At 39.3% G+C, this 19,680-nt stretch overlaps 1 protein-coding gene across 4 annotated transcripts in view; it reads right to left on the minus strand.

Annotated features, from left to right (window-relative positions):
* Positions 1-19,680, minus strand: part of MICU1 (mitochondrial calcium uptake 1) — a 247,095-nt gene that overhangs the window by 25,002 nt on the left and 202,413 nt on the right. For all 4 annotated transcript variants that reach the window (XM_019444492.2, XM_019444491.2, XM_053888569.1 and 1 more), the window contains one exon: positions 13,353-13,490. In XM_019444492.2, coding sequence (XP_019300037.1) covers positions 13,353-13,490 — 138 coding nt within the window. The remainder of the gene's footprint in view (positions 1-13,352; positions 13,491-19,680) is intronic.

The following is a 19,680-nucleotide window of genomic DNA, read 5'->3' on the forward strand; positions in this document are numbered from 1 at the left end:
CTGTTTACAGTGATGGCTGGACATCTTTACTAAAAATATTTCTAACTGTGCCCTCCAATTAGTCACAATATCTATTATGACACTTCTTAAATGAGCTCTAGCCCCTTGATCTGTTACATGTTATCTTAACAAGTTGTACTAGAATCAGGATGTCCATTTTAATAATCTACCCTTAGGCCAGCTAAGCTTTTTGAGGCTTAAGCCAATTAAAAAATCACCAAAGTCAGTGATATGCAGGGGAACGGTTTCAGGATTTAGCAGAACCCAAGCAATTGGGAAGCTGTTCATTATGTCAATCTAAAAGCTACTAACGAAGCAATTTGCCACTTAACTTTAATCGGATGAAATTCTCTGAATGGAGCTCTTTTCAAAAGCTGCTCCAAGATTTGCTGATCTCTGATGGGACTTTCTCTGATGGCTCAAGAGAGAGTAGTTGTATAACTAGGCCCAAGGGAGTCTCCTTACAGGGTGGAGGATTTGTCCTCTTTGCCCATTTCCCACTTCTCACACATCACACCGTGATGGAAATGAATAGTTTCTAAGAAGTGGGTAACACTGGGGAGACATCAAGGTGAATGCCTTTTAATGAAGCATCAGATCCTTAAAGGGACTGCTGATGTTGACTGGCTTCTACTTAGTGCTGCTCCCATTCCAATTTCCATTTCCCCAAAATAGAGGGCCCAGAAATCCACATGGGGAACTCAGTAATAAGGAAACTTTAATATAGACAATATATAGTTCTTTCCTGGTATTCTCCCAACTCGGGTCAATGGTATCTTTCTCATTTTATCAATCAGACTAAGAACTAAAATACTGTATGTATAAATACGTCACACGATCTTTTATAATTTCCCTAGAACAATAGAAGTTAAAAAACTTTTTATTGTGGAATATGATGACCATATAGAAAGCTGAGTAAAACATAAGAGTACAACTACAGGTATGCTGTTTTGAAGGGACACATGCACCCCAATGTTTATAGCAGCACTATCAACAACAGCCAAAGTATGGAAAGAGCCCAAATGTTCATCCATGGATGAATGGATAAAGAAGATGTGGTGTATATATATACAATGGAGTATTACTTGGCAATCAAAAAGAATGAAATTTTGCCATTTGCAACTACGTGGATGGAACTAGAGGGTATTATGCTAAGCGAAATTAGAGAAAGACAGGTATCATATGACTTTACTCATATAAGGACTTTAAGATACAAAACAGATGAACATAAGGGAAGGGAAGCAAAAATAATACAAAAACAGGAGGGGGACAAAACATAAGAGACTCTTAAATACGGAGAACAAACAGAGGGTTACTGGAGGGGTTGTGGAAGGGAGGATGGGCTAAATGGGGAATCTACTCCTAAAATCATTGTTGCACTATATGATAACTAACTTGAATGTAAATTAAAAAAATAAATAAACAAAAAAACCCAGTGCTATTTTCAAATAAAGCCATATACAACAACAACAACAACAACAAAAAGAGTACAACAAGCTGTTATAAAAATGAACACCCAGAGAACCTCCACTCAGGTCAAGGAAGAGACTATTCTCAGCATCCTGGAAGCCTTCCTCTCTCCCCTCATGTCCCTTTCTCAGTCATAAGCCCCTTTTCCCAGTGTTAATTACTGTTCTGACTTTTAGGGGATTTCTTTCTTTCTTTCTTTCTTTCTTTCTTTCTTTCTTTCTTTCTTTCTTTCTTTCTTTCTTTCTTTCTTTCTTTCTTTCTTTCTAAAAACAACATTACTATCTATTTATGCATCCTCAAACAGAAACAGTTTAATTATGCTTGTTTTGAACTTCAAAAATGGAATCATGCAGTACGCATTCTATTATATATGGCTTCTCTCTTTTAGATTTGTCTATGTTTTTGTATTCTGTAGTTAACTCACTTTTATTGCCATTAGTATTCTGTTAGGTGAATATACCACAGTTTTTAAAAATGTTTTCTTTTATTTTTGAGAGAAAGAGACAGAGTATGAGTGGGGGAGGGGCAGAGAGGGAGACACAGAATCTGAAGCAGGTTCCAGGCTCTGAGCTGTCAGCACAGAGCCCGATGCAGGGCTTGAACTCATGAACCATGAAATCATGACCTGAGCTGAAGTCAGATGCTTAACTGACTGGGCCACCCAGGCGCCCCTATACTACAGTTTTTTTTATCCATTCTATTTGGTGTGTTTCCAGTTTTTGGCAATTTATGCAAAGTGGTACATCTGAATTTAAGCATGCATTCCAACATATATGGAGTACCTACTATGTACCAAGTTCCATAATTTTTGGCAGTGAACTAGAAGTAATTTTTCCCTAATTTGAGGCCATTCTTTTGGCCTTAACTTAGAGCATCCAGAGATAGGGCTTATTCCTTATACAAATGCCTTGGTATGCTATCTAATGTAAACACTAGGCTAGAATCAATCTCCTAGAGGGAAGTACAGGTTCTACAACATCTCCTGCTTGTGGATGGATGCCTAATACCGTCTTCTCTTCTCCTCCATCAGAAGACATGCAGTGGTGAAAAAAACCCAAGTGTCCATTGATGGATGAATGTATAAACAAAATGGAATATTAGTCACCATTAAAAAGGAGGAAATTCTGACATAAACTGCAATATGGATGAAACCTGAAGACATTATATCAAGTGAAATAAGCCAGTCACAAAAGGTCAAATACTGTATGATTCCACTTATATGAAGTACCTAAATTATTTAAGTTTATAGAGACAGAAATGGGAATTTCTTTTTCTTTCTTTTTCTTTCTTTCTTTCTTTCTTTCTTTCTTTCTTTCTTTCTTTCTTTCTTTCTTTCTTTCTTTTTCTTTCTTTCTTTTCCTTCCTTCCTTCCTTCCTTCCTTCCTTCCTTCCTTCCTTCCTTCCTTTTTTTTTTAAAATAATCTCTATGCCTAACATAGGGCTTGAACTCATAGCCCTGAGATCAAGAGTTAGGCACTCTGGGGAGCCTGGATGGCTTAGTTGGTTGAGCGTCCAACTCTTGATTTCAGGTCAGGTCATGGTTTCGCAGTTCATGAGTTAGAGCCCCGCATGGGGCTCTGAGCTGACAGTATGGAGCCTGCTTGGGATTCTCTTTCTGCCCCTTCCCCACTCTCTCTGTCAAAACAAATAAATAAACTTAAAAACAAAAAAAAAGAAAGAAAGAATTGCATGCTCTATTTACTGAGCCAGCCAAGGGCCCCGGGGAATTGTTGTTTAATGGGTACAGAGTTTCAATTTGGGAAGACAGATAGTAGCGAAGGTTGTATAACCGTATGAATGTACTTTTCAAGATTTTAAAAAATGTTCATTTAGTTTAGAGAGAGAGAGAATATGAGCAGGGGAGAGGCAGAGAATGGGGCAGGGGGCAGAGGTTCTGGCGTGAGCTTTGTGCTGACAGCAGAGAGCTCGATGTGGGGCTCAAACTAACAAACCATGAGATAGTGACGTGAGCCGAATTCGGATGCTTAATGGACTGAGACACCCAGGTGCCCCAGTATGAATGTACTTAATGCCACTGAACTATACACTTAAAAATGGTTAACATAAAATTTCTAAAACAAAGGGCATGGCACAGGAAATGCAATCCCCTCTGACAAAAGCAAACTCTAATGTTTGCTACTTAATTTATCATGAAACATCAAATACAATAGGTCAAGGCCAGAATACTCATGCTGAGAATTATTTGAGATCAGACAGTGAGAAAATCTGAATTGAATGGCTATTCATTTGATGATTTAGAAAAACAGTGGGATACACATCACATTATGGCATTATTAAATTGAAATATGTAACATTTTACCTTTTATTATATAGATACAATAAAAATATTTATTGAGCACTTACTAACGACTCAGCACTATGCCAGGAACAGTGAGGGAAATAAAATTGCTTTGGACATGGGCCTTGATTTTATAGAGCTTACAATTTAGATAGGCTTCTTAAAGAAAAGATGACGCCAGTCACAAAATCCTTATTTCTTCATAACTATCTTAGTAAAAAATCCAAAGGGTTTTCTAGCAATAAAGCTAGAATAAGACTTTAACATGAGGTTCATGGATGGAAAGTGAAAGGATGTGCTTTCTGCAAATTGAGCTGTTCAGACTGGAAGGCAATAGTTGTGTACAGGCCACTGGCAGGTGACGTGACCTGTAGAATAGTAGGCAAGAGGAAATAACCTTCTCTTAGGCATGGCATCACAGGGAATTTCTTGACACACTATGGGGAAGTGGAAGAAGCAGGAGTTATTTTATTCTGGGTCCAACTGTTCAACAAACTGGTTATCTATCTACCTTGGGAAAGATGGACTTACAGAAAACTGGGCTCTAAGGGCACCTGGGTGGCTCAGCTGGTTGAGTGTCCAACTCTTGGTTTTGGTGCAGGTCATGATCTCATGGTTCATGGGTCTGAGCCCTGCATCGGGCTCTGCACTGACAGTGTGGAGCCTGCTTGGGATTCTATCTCTCTCCCTTCCTCTCTGCCCCTTCTCTGCTCTCTCGCTCTCAAAATAAATAAAAATAAAACATTAAAAAAAACCCTGGGCTCTAGATGACTCAAAAAAAGGAGATAAGGCTAAAAAGAATGAAATCTTGCCATGTGCAACAATGTGGATGGAGCTAGAATATATTATTCTAAGTGAAATAAGTCAATCAAAGACAAATACCATATGATTTCACTCATATGTGAAATTTAAGAGACAAAACAGATGAACATATGGGAAGGGGGGAAGAGAGAAGAAAGAGAAACAAACCACAACAGACTCTTAACAATAGAGAACAAACTGAGGGCTGATGGAGGGAGGTGGGCGATGGGTATGCAGGAGGGCACTTACTGTGATGAGCACTGGGTGTTGTATACAAGTGATGAATCACTGAATTCTACTCCTGAAACCAATATTGCAGTGTATGTTAACTAAAATTTAAATAAATATTTAAAAAGTGAATTTAACATTAGAAATTTGTTGAATAAGCAAATAGAATTGTCTTTCAAAACTAAAAGCAATTGATAAAATGTTTAGAAGAAAACATAAAAAAATCTTCGTAACCTTGAGTAAGACAAAGAGTTCTTAGATATGATAGACACCAAGGGTCGCCTGGGTGGCTCAGGTGGTTAAGCACCCAACTCTTGATTTTGGCTCAGGTCATGATCTCACAGTTTGTGGGATTGAACCCCACATCAGGCTCTATGCTGACAGTGTGGAGCCTGTTTGGGATTCTCTCTCCTCTCTCTCTCTGCCACTCTCCTGCTCACATTCTCTATCTGTCTCAAAATAAATACACTTAAAAAAAAAAGATATGACACCAAAAGTGCAATCCATAAAAGAAAAAAAAAAAACTGATAAGTTAGATTTCATCAAACTTAAAAACTTTTGTACTTCAAAATACTGAGAAAACAGACAAATCACAGACTGGGAGAAAATATTTAAAAATCACATATCTGATAAAGGATTTGTATCCAGAATGATTTAAAGAACTCTTACAGGGTGCCTGGGTGGCTCAGTCGGTTGAGCGTCCGACTTTGGCTCAGGTCATGATCTCACAACTTGTGGGTTCGAGCCCCGCGTCAGGCTCTGTGCTAACAGCTCAGAGCCTGGAGCCTGCTTCGGATTCTGTGTCTCCCTCTCTCTCTGTCCCTCCCCAACTTGTACTCTGTCTTCCTCTGTCTCTCAAAAATAAATAAATGTAAAAAAAAAATTTAAAGAACTCTTACAACTCTATAATGAGAAAATAAGAACACAATTTAAAAAAAAATTTTTTTTAACGTTTATTTATTTTTGAGACAGGGAGACAGAGCATGAACGGGGGAGGGTCAGAGAGAGAGGGAGACACAGAATCTGAAACAGGCTCCAGGCTCTGAGCTGTCAGCACAGAGCCTGATGCGGGGCTTGAACTCACGGACCGCGAGATCATGACCTGAGCCGAAGTCCGACGCTTAACCGACTGAGCCACCCAGGTGCCCCAAGAACACAATTTTAAAAAGTAATTGAAAAAAAAAAATAATAAAAAAATAAAAAGTAATTGAATAGACATCTTACCAAATAAGATATATGAACGGCTAAAAAGTTCATGAAACAATGCTCAGGATCATCAGTCATAGGGAAATGCAAATCAAACCACAATGAGAAACCACTACCTACCCATCAGAATGACTGTAATCAAACAGTAACAAGTGTTGGTGCAAATGTAGAGAAACTGGAAATGTAACATTGTACATCTACTTTGGAAAACAGTTCCGTGCTTTTGTTAAACTCAATTTTTTCCATACAAGCCAGCCATTCTACTCCTAGGAATTTTCTTAAGAGGAATGAAGATAGGTCCACATAAAGACCTGTGCATGAATGTTCATAGCAGTTTTATTTACAGTGGCTGAACACTGGAAACAATTCAAATGTTCAACTGGTGAATGGGTAAACAAAATGTGGTACATCCATACAATGGAACAGTATTTACTGTATTCAGCAGTAAAACACAGCAATAAATACAAGAAACAGAATGTATGGATAAGCCTCAAAATATGATGAGAAGTAACAGAAGCCAGACACAAAAGACCGTATTATGTTATGAAAGCATTTACGTGAATGTCCAAAAGAGACAAATCTGTAGAGACAGAGAAAAGGTGTATGGTTGTCTGGGATGAGGGCAGAAATGGGGACTGACCACAAGCTAGCGTAACAGATCTTTTCGGGGTGATGAAAATATTCTAAAACTGGATTGCGGTGATGATTGCATAACTCTGTAAATTTACTAAAAATCATTGCATTGCTCATTTAAAACAGGTGAGTTTTATGGTATATAAATTATACCTCAATAAAATTGTTAACAATATAAAATGCAGTTGGAGTAGAAAGAGGGGTAAGGGAAATGTGGCTTCCTCAGGAGTCCGCTGTTAACACTAGGTATCTCGTGCTGACAGGCCATGGGTGAGGGTAAACCCACTGTCACACATGATTCTCTTGCTTTGTCTTTTAATCAGCCATAGGTAATCCATCGCCAGGAATCAATCCACTTGCCCAAATTCCCTCTATGGCCCACTGAAAAGATAAAATATTCTCCTTTTTCCTTCTTCTCCTTGTATGCTATGCTTGCACCAATCTTACCATTTATCATCTGCTCAGTCTTCTGCTTATTTGTTAAAAAATCATTTTTACAGCAGATAATATATGAATCTTATGAAATAGTAATATATAAACAGTACAAAGCAATTCTTCCTCTACCCTTGTCTTTCAATCTCCCTCTCTATAGGTGGTCACTGTCACCAATTTCTTTCTTTTTTTTTTTTTTTAATTTTTTTTTAACGTTTATTTATTTTTGAGACAGGGAGAAACAGAGCATGAACGGGGGAGGGTCAGAGAGAGAAGGAGACACAGAATCCGAAGCAGGCTCCAGGCTCTGAGCTGTCAGCACAGAGCCCGACGCGGGGCTCGAACTCACAGAGTGCGAGATCATGACCTGAGCCGAAGTCGGCCGCTTAACCGACTGAGCCACCCAGGCGCCCGTCACCAATTTCTTGGTTATTCTTTCATAGGTGTTACTATGACTATCTTGCTCCAGTAAAGCATCTTCCCATTGCAAACCCCACAATTCTCTTCAACTGTTGCCTGGCAGTGGGGGGAAATCACACTGTTTCTATTGCTTACATTTCTGCAAATATCTAATCATCCTGAAACATCACTTTCTTCATGTGTTCATTCCTCCTCCTGTCAAAATATCAATGATTTCTCACTGCCAACTGGATAAACCCAACTTCTTAGCCTCATATTCTAGGTCTTACACAAAATGCTTCCATAGATTACCTTTCTACCATCTCCTTAAGAGACCACAGGCTATAGTCTAGCAATACACTGGCTTTCTTATTTCCTCAAAACCCTTGTCCTTATTCAAATTATGGCGAATAAGGAGTAGCATTAAATAGGCTCATTAGTAGGAAGATTATTGACTGTGGAATAAAACAAGTCCTGGCTTTGAATCCTGTTGCTACCTCTTAAGATGCTGTGTGATCTCAGGCAACTAAGGCTCTGAAAAGTATTTTTCATCTGAAAAATGGGGATTCTTTCCACCAAGCAGGATGTGATCATTAAGGAAAAGATAGGTAAAATGCCTGATCCATAGCAAGTACTCAGTAAGTGGTAAGTTGAATCCTTAGCAGGCTGGCAAGCTCATTACCATAGAACCAATGGTAATGAATTTATTCGATTAAGCTTTGAACTATACTCTCTTCTCTGGTATGTCTATGACCTTGAGGAATAGAAAAGAGAGACAAGTATACCTCTCATATACCTTTGAAGTATATGAAACTAATTGTGGGGGGAAACCAGAAATATAATAGTGAAAAGCCCATAAATTCTCTTAATAGTCATTCACAGCTTAGTACTTCTTTGGGGGAAGGACGGGTTTCAAAGCTAATCAGTTAAACAAAGCTAATCAGTAGAGTTTCTAGTCTTTTTAGTTGAATGGCCACGCCTCAGGTGCTCTACTACTTATGACTTTGACGGGCACCTAATAATTGGAGTTTTTCAAGCGCTATGCAGCAATGTTTCTAGAATCTGATATTCCATGATGACCACATTCTGGCTCAACTCTCAAATAGCTGTGAAAATAAGTGAATAGGAGAGCCCACATGAATATTATCTACAGATGACACGCAAAGTTAATAATCTAATAGTTTTATTATAACTGTTTGGTTAAGTACAAACCCTGCTTCATGGCTGGTAGCATTATTAGTAAGACTGATACAGACAGAAGGTTGCTGGCGATAGGGATCTAAGAGGAAACATGTAGCAAAAGCAAACTTTTTTTATAACTTCTGCTTGTCAAAATCCTACTCTACTTTTAAGGCCAAGTTCAAATTGTATTGCCACCAAGAATCTCTTCAGTGGTTCTAATCTTTCTCACTGGTGCTCCCAAAAGGTCTCATAGCTTTATTAGGGTACTTAATACATTCACCAATGCATATGACAAACATTTGCCTATGCGACACTCACTGTACTGTGGACATGCAAAGACGAGTAAGACACTGCTCTTAAGAGGCCCAAAGTCAAGTGAGTTGCCCTCTATTATAATTATTTATGATCTGACTCCCTGCACTAGGAATATTAAATGCTATGCGGCAGACTGGGTTTTGCTCAATACTGTGTTCCTAATATCTGAAAGAGTGCTTTGCACATAGTGGTTGCTCAGTAAGTACTGAATATGAAATTATATAGGTCTCTGTGTGTATATATGTTTTTTCTTACTAAATTATTACAGACTATATATTTCTTGAGGATAGATGATGGTTTTTGTTTATCTTTTATCTTTCTCACAGCATCTGGCTTAGTGTCTTGCACAGAGCAATGTCTGACATTGAACTAAATGTAATTTTCAGTTCAGCCTTAAGTGGATTTGCTAAATTATTAAAATTCACAGCTTCTGCACTCTCAAGCATCGAGAACCATCCCTGTGAGTTACATTGATAAAGTTTAGAAAACTCTGGTTTTCTTTTAATGAGGAGAAGACAATATGGAGGAAGTAAAATTAGCAAATTTTAGAGCTGAGTCAAATTTGGCGCAGAAGAATTATTCACAGAAAAAAGGATATTGAGGGAATGGGGAAAATCTGGTAGAGGATAGGGACTAATTTTTATTTTATTTATTTTATTCTATTTTTAAATTTTAATTTAATTTTTTTAGAGAGACAGAGAGGGAGACAGAGAATCTCAAGCAGGCTCCAAACTCAGCACAGAACCTGATGTGGGGCTCAATCTCACGATCCCAAGGTCATGACCTGAGCCAAAATCAAGAGTCAGACACTTAAGACTGAGCCACCCAAGCGCCTTGGGGCTAATTTTTAAAATAAAGCCAAAACAAAACACGGTTCCCATTGAAAAAAAAGGAAGAAAGAAATGAAAACTCTCCTTGTTAAATACGAAACATAACAGCACGAATAGAGCGATTTTTCTAGCATGGCAGGTTCTCCAGTCCTTCTAGCTATTACTCAGGGGCAAAGTAGCTAGAGACACCGACGGAGTGCAGTCCTCTAGAGCAGTGGCTCACGAGCGAGCGCAAGAGCACAGGAGAATCACCTCAGGAGCCTTTTAACAAACGATGCCTGGACCCACCCACTGAGCTTCTGATTTAGTCGGGTTAAAGAGGGCCCCAACAATCACATTTCTGAAAAATTCCCCAAGCGATACTGGGTGACTGGGGTTGAGAAGCACTGCTTTAGAGAAAGGGTATGGTTAGCAGAACTCTGATATAGAAAGGACAAGATCTGGAATTGAAAGCCTTGGATTTCAGTCCAGACTCTGGGTGGGTCATTAATTTCTCTTTCTCTCCATCTCTATATTCTCAAAGACAAGATGAGACCTAACAAGGCTGTTGGAAAGACAGAAAAAGAAAAATGTGAAAGGCTGTGAAACATTGCATGGTCATTAAGCAGTACGCAAATATTTACTTAATGCCACCACTAGGATCATCAATCTTTTAGGTCTGGACTGATAATTTGTGCAGAATCCCACACAGAAAAATGATTAATATGAGCCAAATGAAAACTTACATTTTCATGTTAACAAATCCAAAGTGGAATAAAAGAAATCATTAAGAAGCAGATGGTGATTCCCCTTTAATGAGACATGATCCTAGAGAGATAGACTGCTAACCTTAGGAGCAAAGGCCCTTCATTAACGCTCATTATAGTTAATTGCTATGTTCACAAACTAATCAACATGAGAGGACGATCAATCTCAATCTCCTTGCTATAGCAGCCTGGAAATTCAGGGCCAGAAGTAATTTAGCACCCCAGATTTTCATCATCTGACAAAATCTGTCCTTTCATTTCAGAGCTCTTTTGCAAGGTCTCCAGGCCTTATATTAACTCCTGCTAAAGCTATTCTATTCCTTCAAGGGAGATGTCTCCAATACCCTATTTATTGCTTTAAAAAAAATTCATAATAAAACATGAATTAGACTGTTCTGATAATTATTTTAAGGTCAAAAAAATGTCTGGACCAAACTTATTTAAAACTTAGTCTGGTAAAAAGAAAAGAGTGTTTCCTAATGCAAACACTGTGCTTCCAGCATAGGGACTAAAAATCCATCTAAACATCTGCCATCGATTTTCTTTCTTTTTAATTTTTAATTTATTATTATTATTTTTTAATGTTTATTTGCCTTTGAGACAGAGAGAGATAGAGCGCGAGCGGGGGAGGGGGAGAGAGCAAGGGAGACACAGAATCTGAAGCGGGCTCCAGGCTCCAAGCTGTCAGCACAGAGCCTGACGTGGGGCTCGAACTCACAAGTCATGAGATCATGACCTGAGCTACAGTCGGCTGCCCAACCCGAGCCATCCAGGCGCCCCTAAACACCTGACATCAATTTTCTGAAATTATAATTTCCAACAGATATGAGCTGGGTACTAAGCACTGTAAAAGTTGTCTCTGGGAGAGAACATTGTCCTCTGTCACTTTCCGTTAGTGATGAGTCTTCCCTTATAACTGAGGAAACAACTGCTGTGTAGGGACAGGAACATTTTTAGTGCCAGGTCAGGTTCCTTGGTCATGGCCACATGGTAATCATTGTCCACTGGAAAGGGTATTGGCTGGAAATGAGAAGATCTGGCATTGTGGGGTGTGTGTATATGTAGGTGATCTTTAAAAGGTATGCCTTTTAGCTGATTTCTGCTTCAGTTTGTCCATCCCACACCCTGGCAAAACCCCAGAGGCTGATTCAGTTCTGCCATCTGCTCCTTCCTGCACCAGGTGCAGCTGGTGTGGAAAGGTATCAGAGAGCAGTGTTGACTACTGCACCACTACAAACTCATGGTCTCCAATCGCAATGCTGCTCAAAAAATGCTCAGTCATCTCTCCCTGAGTTCTCTAATAATCTTAGTATCAGTCTTTCAGCTTCTTTGCTTGCTTCTTCCCAAACTGTTTTCCACAAAGTGGCCAGAGTCCTTTATTTAAACCTGCACACAACCATGTCATTTGACTGCTCACAGCCCTTTAAAGAGCTTCCCATTCCACCAAACTCGTTCCATGCATATGTGGGCCCCCATCTCCCTTTCAAACCTCACCTCAGGCCACTCTCCTCCTTGCTAGTATATGCTCCAACCACAACAGTCCCCTTTTGGTGCCTCACATGCTAGACCTTTGTGTTTTCTGTTACGGACTGAATGTATGCCTCCCAAAATTTCTACATTGAAGCCTTAACCCCCGTTATGGCCGTATTAGGAGGTGGGGCCTCTAAGCAAATAATTAAGGTTAAATGAGGCTATAAGGGCGGGGCCTTGAACTGACAGGATTAGTGTTCTTATAAGAAGATGCATCAGAGAGCCGGTGTACATTTGTGCTCTTGTGCTCCTGCTCTCTGGTTTTCTCTCTTACCTTGCCAACAACCAAGGAAAGGCCATGTGAGGATATAGCCAGAAGGTGGCTGTCTGAAGGACAGGAAGAGAGCCCTCACTAGAAATTTAATTTGTTGCACTTTGATCATGGACTTCTAACCTCCAGAACTGCGAGAAAAGAAATTTCTATTGGTGAAGCCACCCAGTCTGTGGTGTTTTGTTGTAGCAGCCCAAGCAGACTAATAATATACTGCCTTAGAGTTTTTAACATATTCTAGTTCCTTCTTTCTGGAGCCCCCCTCTTCCATCTTCCTCATTTTCTTCCTCTTTCTGCTTCCTTACTTCCCATTCTAATATGCCCTCCAATCTAATAAAACAGCTCTCCCAAAAGTTATTAATTATTACCATTTTACCAAAGCCAATGGATGTTTATCCTCTTAGTTTACTGGACCCTCTCTGTCCCATGTGACACCCCCCGTCCCCCGCCCCCAGTCCCTGAACCCTCTACTTCCTTGGCTTTGATTGCACCACCTTCTCTAACCATGTCCTTCCTGTGCTGTTTATATGTTAGTGTTCCACTTGATTTTGTCTCTGGCCAAAAAAAGAGTTCTTTTCTGTATAATTCAGAAAATTCCTTGGGCAATCTCATGGTTTTAACTTGAATAGTGTGTTGGTAATTCCCAAACCTATCTCAGTCATCTGAAGTAGATCTGAATATCCAAGTGCCTGCTACTCATCTCTAATTGGATAGTCCACAGGTGTCTTATATTCAAGATATCTATAACTAAAGTCTTTATCTTCTTCTGTAAACCAGTCTCTCTTTTTAATTCCTCAGTCTTAGTTCATGGTGCCACCTTTGTGTGAACAAGAAACCTAGGGGGTTGTTCTGGACTTGCCCTTATTCCTCGCCCGCTGCTTTTTTTTTTTTTCTTCAAGTACAAGAGATGAATTAGTTACAGTATTTGCTTCATGACACTCTCATTTTGTTGGTACCCGTGCTAGTACCTTCCCACAGTTCCTTCTCTTCCTGTAAACAGAGACACCCACCTTTCCCTCCTTGAAGTGCTTCTTGAGCTGCTTCTGCATGGCGGTCAGCTTCTTGGACTGTACCCCGCTGTAGGCCAGCAGCATGCCACCAAACTGCCTCTCGGTAATTTTCCCATCCACCGGGTCATGGCGCTCGAACTGGGAGGGAAACAGAAAGAGTGTTCTTGGGATCAAATGCAAAGTCTTTTGACATGGAATGTGGAATAAGCAACTGCGTTGGATGGCAGAAAATAGTTGATGGTTGCCAAGACTGCATTTTTGAACTATAATTTTCACTAAGATTTGAAAAATTAATCAGAAACAGAAGATCTGGGTTCTTATTCCAGCTTTGCACTATTTATGACTTCAGGAAAGTCACCCAACTACTCTGGGCTTCGGTTTCTTCACGGATAAGACGGAGCTGCCGTGACACCTCATGGACCTTACAGAGCAGGAGCGTCCAATGTTAAAACTCCATTCCAATTCATGAGTAATATTATTGGTGATAAGTGCTCTATGGGTGGGTCATCCATGTCCCTGTTACTCAGTGATAACTTGAAAGCTAATTATTCCCTCCCAGTATTTATTATAATCAGTAGGCAATTACAAAGGAGGGGAATCCTCCCCCAGGACTCAAGCTAGAGAAGACCGTCTACCTGTCACAGACTTAGAGGAATAGCAACTAGCTATGGAGCAGATGGGACGAGATTGAAGGAATGTAGCAAACACTGACTCTCAAATGCCCCTGCCCTTTGGGTAATGAGTGCAGTCTCCCAGGAGGTGGTAGGGGACGCCAGCAGAAGCTCACTGAGCCCTTGGACAGGAAGACTAGCACTGAGCGCTGGAGGTGAGGGACAGGTAAGGAGGTGCTCTGAGACATGGCAAAAATGCCAGGAACTAGAAGTTAATGACGGATGTCTATGGAAGTCACAGACACAAAACTCCTAAATAACTTTCACGAAACCTGCAATTACATGCTGCTAGAAATGAATGAGAATGGGAACATGATAAATAAAACTTCGAAGATATGGCCAAAGGTGATCTTCCAATTGCCTGAAATGTCCTCATAAAATTTTAGTTTGCCTTATCAAAGAAGAAGAGAAAATCCTAATGCACAAAATTAGAAATGACAAATTGTACGCAACAAAAAATACACATTGAAGATGAATTCATTTTATAATTTTATAAATTAAAAAATAATTTAATAAATTAAGAATTGGAGGATTTTAAGAAAAATACTAACTATCCCCCCCACCGCCACAATTGAGTCAAGAAGTAGAAAATCTGAACAGGCCAAGAAAAAAAAAAACCTCTGAAAAAAAGCTAATTATTATAAATTTGATCAACTGTACATCCATAAAGTCATATCAGTTCCTCAATCTGTAATATATTCACACCTTTAAGGATTTCAAAGAAAAGCAATGCATTTTCAGGTTTTCCCCAAAATGGTAATCAAATGCTAGGCCGTCAACAGAGCTTGAAAAAAATTCATGGTGTGGGATGCCTTTATTAGACATGCTTATTTATCACAAAACTACTGAAAAGTCATTAAATATATTTAAATATGCAGATGGAAAGGTTAAGCATAAAGGACTTCTAGCTAATTTCAGTAATATCTGAAAAACTAAGATTTTCATTTAAAAATGGAGACAGAAAAGTTATTTCTGTGCCAGCTGCAATGGTTAGCAATACTTACAAATGCATAAAGAACAACATGGCTAACAATGGGCCCAGAAACCAGAAAGCAAAACAATTTGAAGATGGTAAAAATATCCCCATAGTTTTATTGGAAGATAAGTTACCAGGAAACTTTAAGATTCTCATGTGGCAGGGCATAATCCTGTTCTCATAAGAGGGGTATAGAAAGACGTAAGACACTGCTAAGTAAGGTCACGTCAACAAACATTTCCTGAATGTCTACTAGTTATCTAGCACTGTGTTAGTCATTATGGACTGCAGGACAGAAGAAGATTCAGTTTCTGCCCTCAATATGTGACACAAAATAAGGAAGCATGTAGTCAAGAGTGAATTTCTCTTTCAATTCTCATTTCCTCAGTTAGCTTGGTAAGTTGTTTATACATTCATATCCTCACTAGTGGGACTGTATCAGTGAGCAGGACACAGAAACTACATTTTAGCAACAACAACATTTACCGAGCACTACTATGGGCCAGGAACTTCACCCATGTATTCCTTCATCTAATCACTTCAAAACACTAGAGCAGATATTATCAGCTCCAGTTTCGGGATAAGAAAACCAAGGCAACAGGAAGTTCCATGTGGCAGAGCTGGGACTCAAACTCAGCTCTGTTAGGATCCAAAGACTTTATCTCAGTATCACATCGTTTCATCATTTTAAGCAATGTACGAATCCATTCTATGGGACAGCACTGCATTGTTTTGGATAAACTAATACAACCATGGGGCTTAGTCACATTTAAGTGAGAAGTAAAACTATTTCCAAAGAAATCGACATCATCAGTGTTAAGTGAAGGCCTCTTTTTAAAACTCAATTACTAGGGGTGCCTGGGTGGCTTAGTCAGTTAAGCATCTGACTTCAGCTCAGGTCATGATCTTACTGCTCGTGGGTTCAAACCTCACGCTGGGCTCTGTGCTGACAGCTCAGAGCCTGGAGCCTGCTTCAGATTCTGTCTCCATCTCTCTGCCCTTCCTCTGCTGGTGCTCTGTTTCTCTCTCTCTCAAATAAAAAATAAAACAAACAAAAAATAAACTCAACTACTCAAGCCTTCATTTCTTGTTACCCCATCACTTCTACAGAGCTGATTAATTTTTTGATTAATTTTTGAAAATATCAAAAGTTTCCAGGATTCAATTTAAGTTTGATTTATGGTTCAATTTACTATCCTGAAACAACATGGAAGACTGATAACATTTTTGCAAATTGGAGTACTTTCTACAATGTGTAAATTAGATCCTCAATGAAAGGTGACACTGGGCAGGAGCTGGAGATGCACAGGTGATCGACAGGCTTCAAGAGGTGAGTAAGGGAAACACAGCTGTGGCCCCTGCTCCCCCAGGCAGGCTTTACCAATTTAGATGCTCACTGTACCTCTATCTGTGAGATTTCACAGCGATGGAGAAACTCCACCTATCTGAATTAGAGGAGTCTGAAGCTGTATCCTATGAGACAGACTCAAGGGTGAAATGCTTGCTGTTCACAAGGCTGGCAGCAGTGGCAGCTTGTTCCAGGCAAGCTGTATTCGTCTGCTCTCCACAGGGGCACAAAGCCTCACCTCTGTGATTTTCAAAGACAATAAAGACAATTTCCAGTAGAGGTTTCCAAGGAACAGTTCCAATGCTCAAATTAGACTTTTTATTAATGTTCTTTGGAAAACTCAGACTTGACTTTGGGCAGTAGGTTCTATTATTATATTACTGTTATTATTTTTATGTGGCTGGAACTTGAAAGGAAATAGAAACTGTAAAATTCAGCTCCGGGAAGTATGGCCTACTACAAAGTTACTACCTCCTCTGTAATTTCATTTGGGGCAGCACCTCTCCTTTTAGGTTTTTAGGCTCTTCTGAGGCAACACTGCCTTATTTCTGAGGTCTTAAACACAGCTGGAAGAGGTGGGGGACAGCAGTTTCTCTTTACATACAAAACTGCTAATGGGAACTGGCTTGAACTAATGTGCTATTCATTCGACATTTATTAGCTGAGGACCTCCTATGTTGAGGCTAGGGAACTTCAAGGGCAGTTTCTCAAGGACCTTCACTGGGGCTACGTTTTTAAGAGCTACAGTTAGATATCACATGGCTCTAGGGATGAAGGGTGTATCTTAAGTCTATAAAATCCTGTGGATGTAACTCCTGGAGCACAGCGTGCTTGTAATTCCCCAGGTCATGAGACTGTCTTTGGGGAAAGATATAGGTTATTACAAAATTATCACAATGTAGAGAGCTTCCAATTGTGTATTTGGAAGCAACTCAAATGACTAGCTTGCATTTTACTTAGTCAAACATTGATACAGCCTCTTATGTTGCACTTCAACGATAAGAAATTCCAATCTATTTGCTCCCGCAGCACAGAATGTGTGCGTTCCATCACACCATCCACCATTTGCTTTGTTTTTCTGTCTAGGAAGTCTTCTCTTCTGTAGCCACTGCCACTTTCCCAAAAGGATACAAGCTGTTGGCTCCCTTTTGTTCCCCAGGGGGTTGCAAAGAGGGGCCAAAGGAGAGGAGCCAAAAAACTGTCCACAAGATTTTTCCTGGCTTTCTTTTCATATTGTGCCTCTTGTTCCCACTGCTGCCCCGTGTTGAGAGAAGGAATAGCTTTTTGGAAGGACAGATGGTCTATATACATCTAGATGAAATGATTTAAGGAATATGGGAAGCCAGAAAGAGAAGAAAACATGTATTATGAACAAAGGCCAAAAAAAAAAAAAAAAGATTTTTAAAGATTATAAAAGGAAAAAGAAATCAATATCTGCAAGTGGATCTTGATTTATTAAAGACTTCCGAGGTTAATATATTCCAACAAATGTAAACTTCAACCTTGTTCTCTTTCACACAATTATCTTTCAGGAGATTTTGTCTATCTCATAGAGCAAATCCTGCCTTTATACAAGTATTTCAGAATGATAATTTTCTTGATAGGTTTTTTCTAGTTTCTGAGCTGCATAATGCAAGTAATACAGAGTAATCTCAAGCCACTGGGCTGAACACATCTATTTTTTTCAACATGACAGTGTTTGTCTTTTTTTTTTTTTTTTAAGTCATCTATACCCAACGTGGGGTTCGAACTCTGACCCTGAGTTCAAGAGTCACATGTTCTACTGACTGAGCCAGCCAGGCATCTCTTTTGAGATCTTCACCATGCCACTGCTGCTCCCACCAGGAGTCTGGGGACAACTGTCTGTTAGGCCCACGGAAAGGAAGAACAATTACAGGCAATGTTCTCTACTGCAAACCCACTTAGTGACCATGACATTCACACTTCATCGTTTGAATGGGAAATCTGTAACTACAGTTGGCAGGGAACATCAGAGAGCCCCTGGTCAAATTGCCTGGAGCCTGAATTTTCTTGATCATTAAAGATAAGATGCATCTTCACTGTCAACACTTATATACTTGTCTTTTGGCTAACTGGCAAGGTGAGGAAGAAGTCCACAATTTGGAATGGAGGCAACATGGTTCAGCATCCTCAGCAAGGGCCAAAACAATCCTTAGAGTCTAGGACCATGAGATTATGTATTACCAAACTAAACTGCTGAACTTTTCTACTTCAAAACCAAGGATACTATCCATTAATTTTTTTTTTTTTTTTAATTCAGGGTGATCAAATGAAGTGACTAAGCAACATGAGTATCAATCACATAGACCAGAAGAAGGTTAACTTTCAGTCTGATAGTCAAAACCAAGAAGATAATAAGACCGATGCATAAACTTATTACAGAATAATAAAAATCAGGGTATACTTGACTGAGAGTGTTGGGGAAAAACATTTTAGATCTGGAACGAGGGGTTTCAAGATAAGTTTTGGCTTTATTTGACAAAAAGTAATATACTAAAGTGACTAAGAACAAGGGTTTTAGAATCAGGAAGGCCTGGATCCGAATCCCGCCTTGAACCTATACTTGCTGCTGTGACTTTAGGTAAATGGCTTGTTCCCTCTAAGGCTTCAAAATCTTCCTACCCAAAAAAATGGAGATAATATTCACAACCTCAAAGTGTTGTAAGTATTAAATGAAATAACATATGTAAAGAAATTAGCAGAGTTTGGTGCATAATTAGCATTCAATAAATGTGGCAATTAATATTTTTATCACCATGATGCCACTTCCCAGGAGGCTAAAAGCCTCAATTGATTATTCTGTTCTTAGTAGGTTTTACTTAAGTTCAATTATTATTTCTCACTGTTCTTTTCATAATTGCTTTTGGTCAGTCTTTGATTGCAGAATAATACTTTCACATTTGGAAAGCAGAAAAAGTAAATGCAACAAATTTTATTTATTATTCAATACATTAGAATGACTTCCAGATTAGATTGACTGAAGCAGAACACCACTTAACAAATCCTACATTCTGGTCATGTATGACCACACAAAAAACTTGCATGAAGGATGTGCTTAATAAATACGTATTGAGTGAGGACAGACGAAACACCTGAAAACTAATTCACAACGCTGTCCTATTGTTGAGAGGATTTCCTATCTGAGGCCAGGGTTACCTTTCCATTTCTCCCTTAATGATATCTACTTCCATGATAGTGCTTTCCAGAAGAATACTCTTGAGAATGTTATTCATTATGGCTAATCAGTAACATATTTGAGTGATTACTACCTGGCAGATGCTGCCCTGGGAATTTATATAATCCTCACAACAT

Source organism: Panthera pardus, unplaced genomic scaffold (genome assembly GCF_024362965.1).
Source record: "Panthera pardus isolate Hobbes unplaced genomic scaffold, ASM2436296v1 HiC_scaffold_22, whole genome shotgun sequence".
Taxonomy (NCBI): domain Eukaryota; kingdom Metazoa; phylum Chordata; class Mammalia; order Carnivora; family Felidae; genus Panthera; species Panthera pardus.